The following is a 17,334-nucleotide window of genomic DNA, read 5'->3' on the forward strand; positions in this document are numbered from 1 at the left end:
TTGTCGACCTTAAATTGAGCTAATTTAGGAACGACTCTAGCAATCTTAATAAAATTTTCACATTCACAACCTCAGACACACTCCTACTGGATATCTAAATTTCAATAAAATTGATCAAGTAATTTCGGAGATTTCGAAGCCAAACATTTAATACGTATATGTATAAGGAAATTACACTTTCCTTAGTGAATGGTATTTTCATTAGTGAATGGTATTTTCGTATTCCTCATACCTCAGAAAATAAAGAAAATTCATTTTCACTCCCTTATCCCACCGTGTGAGCAAAAGTAATACCGAACATTTCTTCGAAAAGTCGATAAAAATATCAATGAATAAACAGAAAAGCTATAAAGATGAACTTTGTTCTACAGAAAGAAACATTAAAATTTAGTAAAATTTACTTTTATCCAGGATCTGCTGAACCATAATTGTCACACTTTTACATAAAACTTGAAAAAATTACTTAAAAAGAAACTTCTACGTATAATTTATATGAAAAAATGAAAATTAATCAACATTTCTCGTAATTTTTGAAGGTCCAACTTTAAAGCAAAAAAGTAAAAATAGTTGTTTAGTTTGAATAAAAGATAAATAAAGAATTAAACTGGTAGAAATTTGGAAAATACATCGAAGAATGAACATATAGATTAAAATATTCCAGGTTTACCAGCATTTTAAAAAATGGGAACAACAAAGAATTAAAGAAAATTAAGGTAATAAACACAATACAAATGCTCTTCTCGATTGAAATCAATTAACAGAAGCCAAAGTAAAAAGATAAAAGTGTAAGAAATAACAAAAATATACAGAATGAATCACGAAGAATGTAACACACTCTCAGGTTATGTTCTAATAGTGAAAAAAAAAAAAACATATAAACGTAGGTTTGTAATCGGAAAATCGCTTCGTTAATCGCAGCTGATGAAAGATTTCGTCCTGATTTTTGCCCCTCGGGTAAAATTAAGACAGATTATATAATTCTTTAACCTAATTTGAGTCGCAAGAATTACAGTCTGACTCACATTTACCGAGCCGTAATCAGGCAGAAATCTTTTGCCAGTCGACACTTGCTAACGAACCGTTTCCGAACCTATGTTTATATGTAATTTTTTCTTTATTTTCACCAGTAGAATATGCCGTGAATGTTTGTTACATTGTTCTTAAATCACTGTCTGCATACATTTAAAAAATATTACTTTAGATTTAGAATGTTTTGTGGTCGCGCAAGGAAATGTTACAGTTATAGATGGCAATTGGAGAAGCTGCATGTAATGGTGTAATGCATATACTTTATAATCATTTAATAATCTGTTTGAAAACATTCCCACTTTCTCGAAAAAGCTTTGTCTTCTTGAGTATATGCGATATTAAAATGAGCGAATGTTTTTAAAAATGAGTGTAGCTTATCGAAGACTATTCGTTTATCATTTCCTTTTTTCTAATTATCGATTCATGTAAAATCCACAGTAACATGTATGCTTTGACAAAATTATTTGTGGAGAAAAGATAAGAATAAAGTATTCTATAAAAAAATTAGTTAATCGATAAAAAAATTGTAAAATTAATAAATGTGTTAATTGCGTATGAACAAATATACAACTTTTTCACGATACATTCCATGTATAGCAATATCCAACATTCCTATTTAAAATATTTTTTTAATGCCAAATCTGAGGGAAAAAATCATCTTTAGTACTAGTAGATGATAACTCTGAATTGGAGAGAACAATAATTAAAAAGAAATGACAATAACAGAGTTCATATTTTAGTCCTCTTAACCTGTTTTTTTGTAGTAACAAAACTTTTAGAATTTTATATAATTTTGAATAACAAGTAATAAAAAATAATACAAAGAAAATGTTAATCTTAAAGCAGAAGGTGTTAAAAAACAAACAAAAAAAAACTAACATTTTTTGCGAGGCATATTTTATAGACCGTCGCACTTTACACGGTCGAAGAATATGGACAATTACCATGACAAAAAAGAGGTTTGAGCTTGATAAACATACAGTTTTATTGTTCGACCTTGTATTTTTTTAAAAAAATACAGATTTGTAGAATTACAAGATACAGAAACTACAAAACAATTTTGATTATTTTGATTGAAATGTCACGTTTTTCTTTAAGAATCTCATATAATATGTACGTTTTCACGCATGAGGAAATATATGCGAGCATGCATAAATGTAAACATTAACATTATTATGGATATTGATTGAATAATCTTTTATGTGGTATAATATATAACAATTATTATTTAATTTTTTTAAAAGGTTCCTGTAATTCCTTTCGGTGGTAACCTTTTCTAATATAAAATTATTTTACGTTTTCTATAAAGCCAGATGTAAAATTTATTACAGCTAATTCAAATATAATAATAAAAATTATCTGGAACTACAATAAAGTATTAATAAACTTCAAATTAAAAATAAATTAGTTATATGTTTTTTATTACATAATTGGGTAAAATTAAAGGTAAAAAATTGTATCAATACCTAATTTAATTTAAGCAAGGATACTGATAAAAAATTTACATACTATAATATTATAAGATACACCAATTCACTACATTATATGGTTCAAGGTTGTGAGAATTGTACAATCAATTTGCTTGGATGATAATTTTAAATAAAATTATAACTAAAACACTTTAAAATAAAAATTAAAAAAATACAAACAATTGTGTTTAACAAATTAAGTGAGATATTTATTTTTATGATTGTAGTCTACGAAAACGTAAAAATTCATGAATAAAAGAGAATAAAAATCCGTGAATAAAAAAAACCAATTTATCTTCATTAAATAAATATAAAATTAGAATAAACAGCTAATATAAATGTTATTTCGTTCCTTGTCCTGTTAATAAAATATAATCTGTAACCTAGTTTTTGTGTTTATTTAGATTTAACATGTTTATTTGACTGTTTAATTCCTTTAATATTTACTACAAAAATATTTTTAAATATTAACATAAAATTTTGACATATTTTATTGTGTACTATATTATTTTTATTTTCAAAAAATTTAAAACGCATTTCTTACGACAAGGATTAAAAAAAAGAAGAAACTGTAAAATAATTTTTAACACAAACATAAAACTACATTTCCATTATTGTTTATATTTAGTTTTACATTTATCTTTCATGTTCTCAGCTTAAATAAAAGTTTAGTTAAGACAAAAAGATAAACAATAAAAATAGTATTTCCTGTCGCTTTCTGTTTATCTCTAATTTAATTAAATAAACGACATCACAAAAATAATATGCACTGTCCAATTTTACCCTAAAGAGTATCACATTCATTCTGGAACTAAAAGTATACGAATCTACACAACGTGTTAGTTCGAAGACTTTTGACTTACAACCAGAAACAACCCAAAATAAATTTTTCAAAGGCTCCAAATCGATTTGGATGAGAGGAGAATAATTTTTTGCATAGAATAGTCACAAATGGTAAAACAAGGATCCATTTCTACATTCCCGAGTCGAAATCGGCTTGTAGATAATGGAAAGCATTGCCTTATATAGGTGGAAAGGCGCCCGTTAGCTGGAAAAGTTCTCGCAATTAACTTTTGGCACAGGAAAAGCTTACTCCCCCGGATATTTACCATGAACGTTGCAAGATTAATGCTACATACTACTGCCAATTTATAGACAAAGTGAAAGAAAGCCAAAGTGAAAGGTGACAGTGCCAGGAACAAAAGGCACTGTCAGCCGATCAGAAATATGGTGGTTTTTCTTCATGACAACGTAAGACTTCACACAGCCGTTACCACTGGTAAACTGGATGAAATTTACTGAAAAACCTTATAACATTCCCATTTATAGTTAAAATTTATCCTCTTACGATTTCTTTTTGTTTGGGGCACTGAAGAAGGTGTTGGGAGAATATCGATTCTAGAGCGACAACTTCTAGTTCGTACGAGAACTTTCTTATTTTAATTTATATGAGTAATTGATTTATTTTAAAAACTGTTTATAATAAACTTGTTTATATATATATTTCTTTTTTTTTCAGACGAGAAGGTGTATGATAAAAGGTGTTGAAGAAGACCGGTTTGATTTAAGAAGAATATGGATTTAAGAGAAGTCATTCAAGCTCTTAGTTCTTTCTAGTTCAAGAGGCTCGTGACTTGTCGAGATTCAGTGAAGAACTTCAGTGAAGCTCCTCGTTCGTTGAAATGTAGAACTTCAGGGAGATTACTAGAAATGTAATAAATATATTTTGTATTTTTAATCTGAACTAATAAATGTTAAAAACAAAAGTCCAATTTATATTTGACTAAATTCGTAATTATAATAATTATAGATTATTAAACAATTAGGGTTTAATGGCAACAAAACTAGAATTAAAAATTCTTCTTTCTGTTTTCTCTTTATTATATAAATTATATTGATTTCTTCTATCGGTGTCCCATGTACATTTTTGTTTACATATTATGAAAAAAAAAGGTACGTGGAGATTATGAAAAGTCGAATAATTATAGCCAAGCAAGACTGCGCACACTCTTTTATAGAGCACCTCCTCAATTTTCCATATCAAAATAAGTTTTGTGCATGATCCAAGGTTTTCATGAATCCCAAAAAACCATATACTAAGCATTAAGGCTAATTTTCACATTAATTTTATTCTGTTATGTCGATACTTTTTTCTTATTTTTATTTCTATGAATCATTCACTAATTTATTTTAAAAATTATTTATTATTAACTTGTTTATATTTATATATAGTTTTTCTTTTCACACGAATAGAAGAGAAGCTAGATTAATTTAAGCCTCTCAAATTGATTTTTAAGTAGGTTTAAAAAAAGAAAAAAAAGACATTGATAGAACTGGTGAAAGCATTTTATCATATATTTATCATATAGATTGGAAAATGTTTATAATTTTAAGAAGACTCAGACGTAATTTTAGCATGATTAAATTTATAATATGTACAAAAATCAGGTAGCAGTTAAAAAAAAAAAAAAAAAAAAAACATTTAGAAAAACGAGCTTTGGCTTAAGAAAAGTGTTAATAAGGATGCAGTCTGTTCCTGTTCATCTTCAACTTGTACACAGACGAACACATAAAAGAAATTGAAATAAACAATTTAAGAATGGAGAAACTATCCGAGGAGAAAAATTATATCACACAACTTGTTGATAATATTGTTTTTTTTTTTTGGCATAAATTAAAGATGAGCTAAAAGAAATTCTGAATGGCTTGGATTCATTGTTAGAAGAAAAATTCTGTTTGAAAATAATAAGATTAAAACAAAAATAATGAAATGTGATAAAAAAGAAGGGTAATGAGGAAATTAATATTAAGATAACGAAACATTAAAAAGTAGAAATAATAGAATGCTGTTAATACAATTACAAAGGTTAGACGAACTAATAAAAGAAACAAAAGGAGATACAAAGAAGAAAGAGCGTTCATGCAGAAATAAAATATGTATGTATCAAACATAGATATGAGAATTAGGAAGAAATTCTTAGAAATACTTGAGTAAATTACAGTAGATGATGGTAATAAAACGTGGTCAATAGGAAAAATAGAAAAGAAAAGAGTTAGAAGCATTTGAAATTTGACGTTAAAATTTGGAAAAGACGATAAAATAGAAAATGGATTGGTGACAGGCAAGGTTTGTGGTAATATGTTGTATATAGGTCAACTACTGTTAGAATAATATGAGGTCTGTTCAGAAAATAACTGAACATTTTTAATTACGCACCAATGGAGGTATTTAGTGACGTACGGTTGGCAGCATTGTGTTTCCCATAACACATAGTTTTAGTAGCGATTTTTCTAATGTGCGATTTTCGGGAGCAACGATACAACGTAAAATTTTACCTGAAACTGGGGAAAACTTTCACAGAAACATTTTAACTTTTGAAACAAGGTTACGGAGATGATGCTGTGGGTTGTACGCAATGTCACGATTTAAAAGTGGTCGTCAGTCAATTGAAGATGACCACCCACGACTGACACCCAAGTTCAGAAAATTAACAATCTGGTGTGTGCAAATCGCCGATTGACTGTCAGAGAACTTGTAGAATAGGTTGCATCTCAACTGGATTATACCGTGACATTTTAACTAATAAATTGAACAAGCATAGAGTTGCAGCAAAGATTTTTCTTCGTTTGATGACCGAACAGCAGGAAAAACATCGAGTGGACATTTATCGGCAACTCCTTGAACAAACCGATGCCAATGAAACATTCATGCAAAGGATCGTAACGGGAGACGAAAGCTGGGTTTACGGCTACGACATCGAGACAAAAGTTCAATCATCACAATGGATTGGCAAAGGACCTCCACGCCACAAGAAAGCACGTCAATCTCGATCCAGTGAAAGTGATGCTTTGTGTTTTTTTATTTTATTCTAATTGTGCATTTTAAATTCTTGCCTTAAGGTGAAAAAGTGAACCGTGCGTACTATTAAGGCGTTCTCCAACACGGTTACGCGAAAAAATTCGCAAAAAGACCAGAGTTGGGCGAGATAACTCATGGTTCCTTCACCACGACAATGCGCCCGCTCACTCAGCTTTGTCAATTCGTCAGTTTTATGTCAAAAATCACATGACTGTCCTCCCTCAGCATCACTACTCGCCAGACCTTGGTTCCTTGCGATTTTTTTCTTATTTCCGAAATTAAAATCAGTGATGAAAGGGCGCCGTTTTGAGACCATTGATAACATTAAAGAAAATTCATCACGGGCCTTAAAGGCCATTTCAAATGAAGCTACCCAGGACTGCTTCGCGAAGTGAAAACACCGCTGGGAAAAGCGTGTAAATAAGGAAAGGGAGTACTTTGAAGGGACAAGAACCAATAATCTGTAAAATTAATTCGGTTATTTTCTGAACAGACGTTGTTATATATATTAAAACATCTAATTTTAGTTAATTTGTTAACCGAGGGATGAGAGAAAGATCAAAAATATGGAAAAAGATAAAGAATGGAGTATATAAGTAGGTAGTGAATTATTGATTAATTATTAATAAGCAGGCATATGAATTATTATCGTTTTTTAATTTATGATATTTTTTTTATTTCTGTACATATATATGCAATGTATTGTTTACTACGGTTGTGTTTTCAAAAAAAACAACACAATGTTGATATAATATACTGAAATCTAAGAGTTCTTAAGTATATATCCTATACTAGACGTGTTATATCTTTATGAATGATCTTATAAAATCATCTACAAGGTTGAAATAAATAACCGTATAATTTCATGATAATAAAATCCCAATATTAATTTTATTAAATAAAAAGTATTTTATGTATAGATAAATAGCCAAAGATACCTACAAGTAAAAAAAAAAAAAACAAACCAATAATCTAAAACGTTATGGATCTAAAAGTACAGTTGAAGAGTACTTTATGTATTGATGAATATTTATAGTTTTCAAAAACGTTAAAATAAGCTATTCAGAAATATAAACAGTTATTGAATTTAAATATTTGAATGAATTATATTATTTAAATCTTTAATTAAGAAAACTCGCGAATGTTACTGATCTAATTAATATGATTAAAATAAATTATAATTAATTACTTACGTTCTGACATTTTGCGATGTAAAAATAATATCAGATATACTTTAAAAACTATTAAGCATCGTTCTTACACATATTTAAAATACACAAAATATTAATGTTGTTTTAATTTGTTCTTTAACAAAATTTAAATATTTTACGTAACTAATAACCTTACAATTTTAATTCTGAAAATAAAAAACACAATTTTTATTCACCCAGTTTTTTTTTATTACCGATTTAATTATAAAAATCTAAAATCGAAATAATAATTAAACATAAAAAATAAGTTAAAAAAATATTAAAATACTCCAAAATAATAAAAAAATTCTTGTTAATTAAATAAGTTACATCAACTAAACACAATAAAATGGAAAAATACAAAAAAAATTAATAGATAAAATACACGTTAGATTAATAAAAAAATAATAAATAAATTCTTTTAAAAAAAAAGATTACATCACTTCTTTTTTATTAAACCAATATTAATTTACATAAACATTAATGCACCGACTCAGCTACGAAACGAAATAAGCTTATAACCGTCATAGTGATACTATTTAACGTAGTGATAACTATGTAGTCTGTATAAACGTCACAATATATATGTGTAAATATACATTTATGCGCGCGCACATATCACACATTAACATACACAAACTAATGCATAAGACCTTGGTATGATAATAATAATTAATTGTCAATATTTTGGTTAAATAATTTATTACCCAGATTACGTTAATGTATGTATTGATTTTTTTTTCAAAAGAACGTGATTAAATTTTTTAAATATTTTACATTTTTAAACCGAATTAATGAAAATTTTTAATTAATTTTACGAGATTAAAAATTAAGATTATTTTACTTTAAGTACATTAATAAAGAACATTAAATTTGATTAAGAAAAAATTAAAAAAAAAAAATTAAGGAATAAAATTTTATCTGGATATAAAATTATATTTTACTTTATAAGTGTTAACATAATAAACTTTTACTACTTTTTTAGACTATTATTTTGATTTTTTTTCCGAATGAAAAAAGTATTAAGTAATAATTTGTTAGATTAACATGTGAAATAATACTTAATATAGAATACCACCTAATAAAATCAAAACTGATTCAAAAGCCTAAAAAATAATAATTTAAAAAATCACCTAAAAAATTATGAGATTAGAGTATAAATACTTAAAAGAGAATATGTTTAAACAATCTTAAGGATGAAACCGATTTTAAAAAACCAGACATCACTTCTCAAAAAATCATTGCTTAAAATCAATGCTTAAAAAGTAATAGGAACAATTATACTATGAGGTTTTTATAGTCATCGGAATTTTTTTCTTCTTTTTCCCCCTCTTCCCAAGGCCGGACCTGCTTAACTGCAGGTGCCTTTGCCTCTTATCCGCTCATGCGGCCATGCCGGGCCTGGCTATGCCGTACGCAGCGGTACCGCTCAAAAAGTCGGGACTCGGTCTTCATACGCCTGCCTCTAGTTAGGAGATCTCCGAAGGAGTCGGTTTTCATGGTTTGAAAGTAGAACTGGGCGGGGCTTAAATCTGTTGTAGGTGAGGTCCACGAAACTTACAGCTAATAGCAGATGAAAGATTATTCGAAAGTAGAGGAAAATTAACAACGAATTTTTGTATTACTTTAAAATATCTAATTAATTTATTACGTTTTTCAATAACCTCAAATTAAATAAAAAGAAGCCAACCATATCAAAAGCCTCACACTAAATTCTCATATATTTCTAAATAAATACAAAAAAATCTTAAGAAAATTAAATAAATAATTATTTTTATAGAAAAAAAAGTAAATCATTCTCTAATTCGGAGGTGGCTAATACTTTCAGAAGCTTTCATAGCTATTAATTTACAAAAAGAAAACCTTTTTACGTTATTTACATTTTAATTTTTTTTCTAATGGGTGTACGAGTATATCCATTTCGACCGTCAGTCATCCTCAGTAGTACCAAAATAAAAAAAATAAATACATGAAACAAAAAACCATGAAGCATTGCTTTTAAAAAAATCCTTCCTGAATTATAAAATACAGAAAATCTACACCGAATAAATTTCCTTGTAGGGTGGCTTTCACGCACCGTTCGATTCTTCTCATTTAACCTATATAAATAAAAGAAAATCTTCGTTTTGTGTGTGTCCTAATAACTCAAAAATTACTTAACCGATTTCGCTGAAAATTACACTATTTATTATTATTTGTCCGGGGAGTGTTTACATGCTATTAGTTCCATAATATTTAATAATATAATAATTTAATAACATAATATTTAATCACGTAATAACTGTCTGAGGAAGTCGATATGTAGAACGAAATTAAATTTAGTAAAAGAAATTTTAGGTTTTTTTATTTATAATCTTTTTTTATGATTTAAATAGTAGTGAGATCGGTGAGGTTTGAACTGTGGTAAACATTCTGGCAGCCGGTCTCCGTGGCACGAGTGGTAGCGTCTCGGCCTTCCATCCGGAGGTTCCGGGTTCGAATCCCGGTCAGGCATGGCATTTTCACACACGCTACAAATCATTCATCTCATCCTCTGAAGCAATAACTAACGGTGGTCCCGGAGGTGCATTAACATTCTGGCAGTAGCGAAGCACTGCTTGGTCCACCAGTGTTAAATAAAGAAACCGTTATCTTAAGAATAGCCAACAGTAAAAAATCATATAGAAATATTACTATTATATTAACCAAAGTTTAGACAAAAAGATGTAATAGAAAAAAATGGATTACCAGATTTTCATTTTTGTAACTGGTTCTTGGGCGTTACTAATTGCTATTTCGTTTTGATTACTATTTAACAAATACATCTTTCTCATTGTGCATTTGTAACACTACTTCATGCACAAAATCGTTATAGAATTGCGTTACCCTAAATATATAATTATTATTTGACTATAATTTCAAGCATTTTTATTCGGTAAATGTTTTTATTTTCAGTTTGGAAAAAATAATTCATCATCTAATATTTAAATCGCGATGTACCATTATCATTCAATAAATTTAAATTAGTAATTGATAACTATTCAAGGAGAATAAACATAAATATACTGGATTTACAGCAGTAAAAGCAAACATATCATCCAAACCCTTACCTACCTCCTGCGAAATGAAGAAAAAAATATGAAATTATTTTTCATTAAAATATTAAATAACTCATTGAAATACTTTTTTATAAAACAAAAAATGAAAAATATGACGAAAGAAATTATTTGTGTGTGTGTGTGTGTTTTATATTATATATATATATCTGTGTAAATTTTTTTTAACCAATTTTTTATTTTTTTTATTTGTATGACTGGATTTAATTTTTTTAATAGCCTAATGGTTTTTTTCAGAATAAAAACTTTATCAGACCATTTTACGTACAATGACGTAAACAATAAACAAACCTTATGACGTAAATAAATAACTTATCTATCTTCTCTTAATAGATGTCAAGGATAATTATAGGCCTTATTCCTGTTATTAGATTGTAATTAAGATAGTTAAAAATATCATCTCCTTGTAATATTGATTAAATAAATAAATACATTATTATTCAATAATTAAATTTGAAAAAATGTGTACCCCCTACTCTTTTTAATTATTTGAAAAAAATCTGATGTGGACATCACATGACTTCCTTGTACGCCTATTAAATTGAATACACACGTTTTTTTTTTTTTAAATGAAAAGAAGATAAAATTTTATTTAATTAATAACTTGAGATATTTATTATTTTTCTTTTTATTGTTATTGAATTATTATTTATCGTAAAACTTTTTTTTACAACCAGAGGTTAATAATTATTAATAAATCAATATATTTAAATTAAAAAAAAAGTTGAATAAAAGGAGATGAAGTCTGATTCGAACCGATGTGCATTCCCCTTGTAAAATCCAAATATTTTATTAATTAAAATTTCATTTGGCTATAACTCTGGAACCAATGAAAATAAGTACCACTTATGATATATCGTTGAAAAGCTCTAAAAAATCGAAAATTCATATATTTTGAATTTTGGGCTTTTTTAGACACTTTTGGTCCAGTCGATTGCAATCAAAATGGAAGGTGCAAAACTAGATCTTACAGCAATCCTAAATCCAAAATTTCATACCCTACGGCTAATCGTTTTCGAGTTATGTGAGATACATACGTACGTGCAGACGTCACGCCGAAACTAGTCTAATTTATTCCTTTTTTCTTTAGTTATTATAAAAAAAATTATTCATTATGAAGTGCCTCTTTTATTGTTACTTTTAGTAATATTTTCTATTTACAAATAATATTTCTTTTATTTATTTTTTTTATACTAAAATATAAAGGTACTTATGTGTAACCAGAGTTTACAAAGAAGATCTTTTATGTAATCAACAACAAAAAAATAAATAAAATATTAAAATTTTGATGTATGCTAAACTGTAACATCGTAACAAAAGAAAGAGGTATAATCTAAAATATAATCTATAATAATCTAAAATACCCAAAGCAAAATTACAGAATTATATTTTGTTACAATATTTTTAACAAGATAAACTTTATAAAAATAAATTATATGTTAAAAGTAATAAAATAAATTACGGTTACAACGTTTTTTTTAATTGTAATATGGTTATAGTTGTTGGAAATATTCAGTTAAATTTAAATATCCTAGTGTAAAAGTGTTGACATACTATCAACTAATATGAAATACGATATAAATTTATAATTTTCTACTACTGAGGAGATTTTTCTATACTTTCTCCCATTTTGCAATATACTGTTGCTGTTTAACATTTCAGGATAACTGGAATTAACATGGGAGTGTTAATTTATACAAAATGATAGAAATACAGTATTTCCATTAATATATATTTTTAACCACAAAAAAAGAGATGCCGCACGTATAGTCGATTATAAAACATAATGAAAATTGAAATTTCCTATTATTAAGTTTGAAGATTGTAATAAATAATTAACAATTAATTTTGTGATTCAGATTATTTAGGGCTTATTATTAACAGATATATTGTATAATATAATCGGATACACCGAAATCCGATTACATAAAAATGTAAACGTCGAAATTATATTACGTAACAACAAGGAAGACAATTAAGTAAGTAATAATTTAATAACAATAGGAAATTATTAAAATTATTACTGTCATTTTAATTAATTAATATCTGGAATAAATTATATTAATAATAACTATTCACCAACATTAAAATCTTTTACATTGTTTTTAACCTTGCTAAATGCATAATAATAATAATAATATTATAGTCATCCATAAATTATAACAAATATCAGTACAAAGTATTTTTACATCCTCAAAAAAAAAAACAAAAAAAACAAAAAAAACTAAATTACACTTTTTACACTCTTACAAAAAATGTTTCAACGTCCTAATATCTCAACGTAAACGATTACATTCTACTTATAAAAGAGGATGTAAATTATTCCGATATAAAAGTGATGTAACATATCAAAAAAATATTCTAGACATGTAACGTCAATAATTTCATTTTCAAGGTCATCTTAGAAACGTATAGCGAAAAGTAAAAGTTACGTAACTAATCATTAAATGATACATTCGTGAAGAATATAATAGTAATGATTATCATTTTCATTTTCAATAATAATCATCATCCTTACTCTCATTCAATAATTTTCCGTATCATGTTGCGAGGAATGATAATCACAGTAAAAAAAAAAAATAATATACAGTTAGAATTTAAGTTACATAACAACAGGAATTACTTTAACGTGATATACTAACCCTCCAGTTGTTATAATGGTAAACTGATTATTTGTTTCTCAATAATATAATTCTGATTTCGATTCCTGGTATATTTAACCCCTTTAATAATTCTGAGTTAGAATCCTTTTTACAATTTTGAGTACTTCATTTGAAATATTTCCCAAGAAAATACCTATTATAATTATTATATATCTTATTACCTAAGATAATAAATTATTAATTTGCATTTATTTGTTATTTCATAATACATAAATCATATATATATTTATATACGTAATATATTTTTATATTACATATATATATTTTTTTACTACTAATACATATATACTCTTTATTATCGTCTTACAATACATTTGTCACAGGACTTTACTACCTGTTTCGTCACATCAATGTATCAGCATAATTAGGGAATGATGATAATTATCTACATTAGACTGACGAAACATCAGTCTTACGTCAAAAAAACACACCATATTACATTTTAAAGTATATATATTTACAAGAAGCACGCATACAAATTGCCGTGTTATCCAAGTTTAGGTCTGAACTGTAGGAAATTCCTATGACAAATGTTTGGTAAGACGATAAATAAGTATTTTAGTAATAAAAAAATAAAAAGTTAATTTATAAGCTTTAAAAGCTAATAAAATAAAAATGCAATAGCGTAGCCGGAACCGATCATTAAAAAAATTACTGTCACAACTCTTATTACCACATGTAAAGGCAAATTGCAAACATCATATCAAAGGAAATTATATTACATCATCATACTCATTCGTATAATCAAGTTACTGCGTTATTTTTAAATTATCAGTATTGGCAACAGCTTTCATTTATCAATGAATAATATTACTAATTAACTTTTTAAAGTAAAGGGTTTTATTACAAAACTTAAGATCTATATGATAGAATACACACTTTCCAAAACTGTAGAGTTTATTTTCATGAGTTACGTCATTCACGGTAATACTATTTTATTTTGTACTAAAAATTAATTTTGAAACCCCGGAAGTCATGTACCCTGGCCGGATTGCCTTGTCCCGTATGTACTTGCGGATAACGGCCTCTACCTCGCGTATATACGGACAAATGGTCCCTTGGGCAAGTGGTCCCCAATAAGATCACGGCAATTACTCGACGGAGTTTCTGTCTCGTTTGACGTACCGGATTGAGTAGTTATCAGCAAAAAAGTTGGATAAGCCGGGGTCAATTCCTCCATCAGGTCTGTCCCAAAAAATTGATCATCACTCGAGACAAGGAATGCGGATTGACGCGTCCCTTGGCTGACATGCTGAGTAATGCTGATTGTGAATGTCAGATGGGAATGCCAATGTGTGAACAGCAGTTATCTTTTAGCACGGCCTTTCTTTTTCCTGTTTAGCCTCCGGTAACTACCGTTTAGATAATACTTCAGAGGATGAATGAGGATGATATGTATGAGTGTAAATGAAGTGTAGTCTTGTACATTCTCAGTTCGACCATTCCTGAGATGTGTGGTTAATTGAAACCCAACCACCAAAGAACACCGGTATCCACGATTTAGTATTCAAATCCGTGTAAAAATAGCTGGTTTTACTAGGAATTGAACGCTGGAACTCTCAACTTACAAAATCAGCTGATTTGGGAAGACGCGTTCACTACTAGACCAACCCGGTAGGTTTTTTAACGCGGCCTGCGATGACACTTAAGTAACAGATTGATAGCTTGTGACCTAGCAGACGAAAACTGATGTCAGGTTTCAGGTTTGGTATAATTGGGGAATACGCATGATCAGCACTAGGCGAAGGAAAAATGGCTTGATTAAGACATGCAAGGTTAAGTGTAGGTTCATTTATAGATGTTTGCTGTTAAGGCTAATAGTAACAATAACAGCGGAGATATTTAGCTAGAGTGCTACAGTACACAGTGTTTTTAAATTCACATTGTCTCTTCGAAATCACCAATTTTATGCAATACCATTCCATTTTTAATCGAAGAAGAAGAATAAATAAGCATGTCATTATAACAAGTGGGCAAATCCTCACACCATACATTTTCCTGAATAATTCAAATAAAATCCGTCGAGAGGACGGATTATTCGGGTATATCAATTTTACAGGAATAATTTTATTACATGGTGGGTAAATTTTTACAAGTGTATTTGTTATCGCTCTCATTAAAACCGTAGAAAGATTCCCCTCTCACAAAATGTTGGTGTAATTATATTCTATGGAGTCCGAAAGACTCCAGTGGTCTTATATTGCAGACTATTGCCAGAGTCTGCACCATAAGTAATGAATTTGTAAACGGATATTAGTCACTGGATATACACATCAATACTATCTTTGATCACTATTTGCACAAGAAATTCGAAATATTATTAGTTTATCTCTAAAATATTATTTAGTTATTATTAGTTAGAAATATTATTTAGTTATCTCTAAAATTTATATAAAAAATCAAAAAAGATTTCAGAAAGATGTAATACTTTTTCTTGAAATCTGGAGGGAAATGAGTTCATAAACTGTAAAAAATTAATTAAAAATAGGTGGCTGTATTGTAAAACAACAATTCAAAACATTTATCATTAAGAAAAATCAATTTAATAACTAGTAAAACATTTAAATTCATTGTTTACAAGAAGCAGTATATTTTTTTTATAAATTTAAGGGTAAATTGTTTTTTAATTTACTTTTTTACTACGTACTTATTTATTTTATGAAGTCAATGAATTACATACAAAAGAAATTATATTTAAAAAAATAATAATTTGATAAACGTTAAATAAAAATTACTAAGGGAATCCATTTAAATACTTTTAACGAGAGATTAACCGTAGATATACACGGTCAGAGGTTAATTATTTATCTGTTTTTTTGTTTTTTTTATAAGAAACAGAAAAATTATAAATAATTAAAAATGAAGTTCTATTTATTCAAACCAGTTAGTATGGCTTATAATTTAAAACTGCACGCTTAAATTTAGGTAAAATGTAATTAAATAGACAAGTTTTTAAGTTCAAATTATAAGGAATAACTACTAATAATAATTATATAGCCTATCATAAACAAACTTATTAAATCATTTTTTTTAAATTTATTTAAATAATTATTTTACATTATTTACTGTAACGAATTATTGTCTAGTTAAAATTTACAAGCAAACTGCTAATAATTGATAGATCCTCTACACGATATATTCTCCAAATTACACTAAATTTCAAAAATTCTGATTAATGGATTTTAATGAAACAAAACTGCACATTAATACGCAAAATATTATTTTTTTTTTTAATTTATCATATCACATCCTGTATTTTTTTTTTATCACAAATCATTTTTTAATAATGGATAAAATATAAATTAAGAAGAAATTTCAATTTTATATATATTTTTTGGTTTGCAGTAATTTTTAATTTATTAAATTTATTACAAATCAGGTTTTATCTATTTTTTTAACTTCTTTGTACGAAGTAAGGAAATTGAAAAAAATTACGTTTTCAGATTTCAACGGAAATATCCATTTTGATCATTTTGACTAGTTATCCCTGAATCCATTTTGACTAGTTTTGGCGTGATGTCTGTACGTACTTACGTATGTAGTATGTATCTCGCATAAGTCAAAAATGATTAGCCGTAGAATGTTGAAATTTTGTATTTAGGGCTGTTGTAACATCTAGCTGTGCACCTCCCCTTTTGATTGCAATCGACTGAACTAAAAGTATCCAAAAAAGCCTAAAATCCAAAAACAAATTGGATTTTGGACTTTTTTTTAACTGCAGTAATAAGCCCTCATTGAGTGCTTTTCAACGATATATCATAAGTGGTACTTATATTCATTGGTTTCAGAGTTATAGCCAAATGAAATTTTAATTAGGGGAAGGCATATCGGCTCGATCAGACTTCGTCTCTTTTTTTTTTTAACTTTATTTTTTAATTTAAATATATTGATTTATTAATAATTATTAACCGCTGACTGTAAAAAAAATTAACAATAAATAATATTTCAATAATAATAATAAAAAAATGAAGTGTACTTTTCATTTTAATTCAAACATTTTTACAATCAGAGGTTTCTAATTTTATTAAC

At 27.6% G+C, this 17,334-nt stretch overlaps 1 protein-coding gene across 3 annotated transcripts in view; it reads right to left on the reverse strand.

Moving 5' to 3' along the window:
* The window catches only part of Myo61F (unconventional myosin 61F), a 244,025-nt gene that overhangs the window by 129,562 nt on the left and 97,129 nt on the right, over positions 1 to 17,334 (reverse strand). The window contains exon 1 of one of the 3 annotated variants that reach the window (XM_075364089.1): positions 7,551 to 7,695. The exons of the other annotated variants lie outside the window; for them this stretch is intronic. Within the exon in view, the coding sequence (XP_075220204.1) occupies positions 7,551 to 7,560 (10 nt within the window). The 5' untranslated portion in view covers positions 7,561 to 7,695. Of the gene's footprint in view, positions 1 to 7,550; positions 7,696 to 17,334 lie in introns of those variants that run through there. 3 annotated transcript variants of the gene reach the window in all.

Source organism: Lycorma delicatula, chromosome 4, assembly GCF_047948215.1.
Source record: "Lycorma delicatula isolate Av1 chromosome 4, ASM4794821v1, whole genome shotgun sequence".
Classification (NCBI taxonomy): domain Eukaryota; kingdom Metazoa; phylum Arthropoda; class Insecta; order Hemiptera; family Fulgoridae; genus Lycorma; species Lycorma delicatula.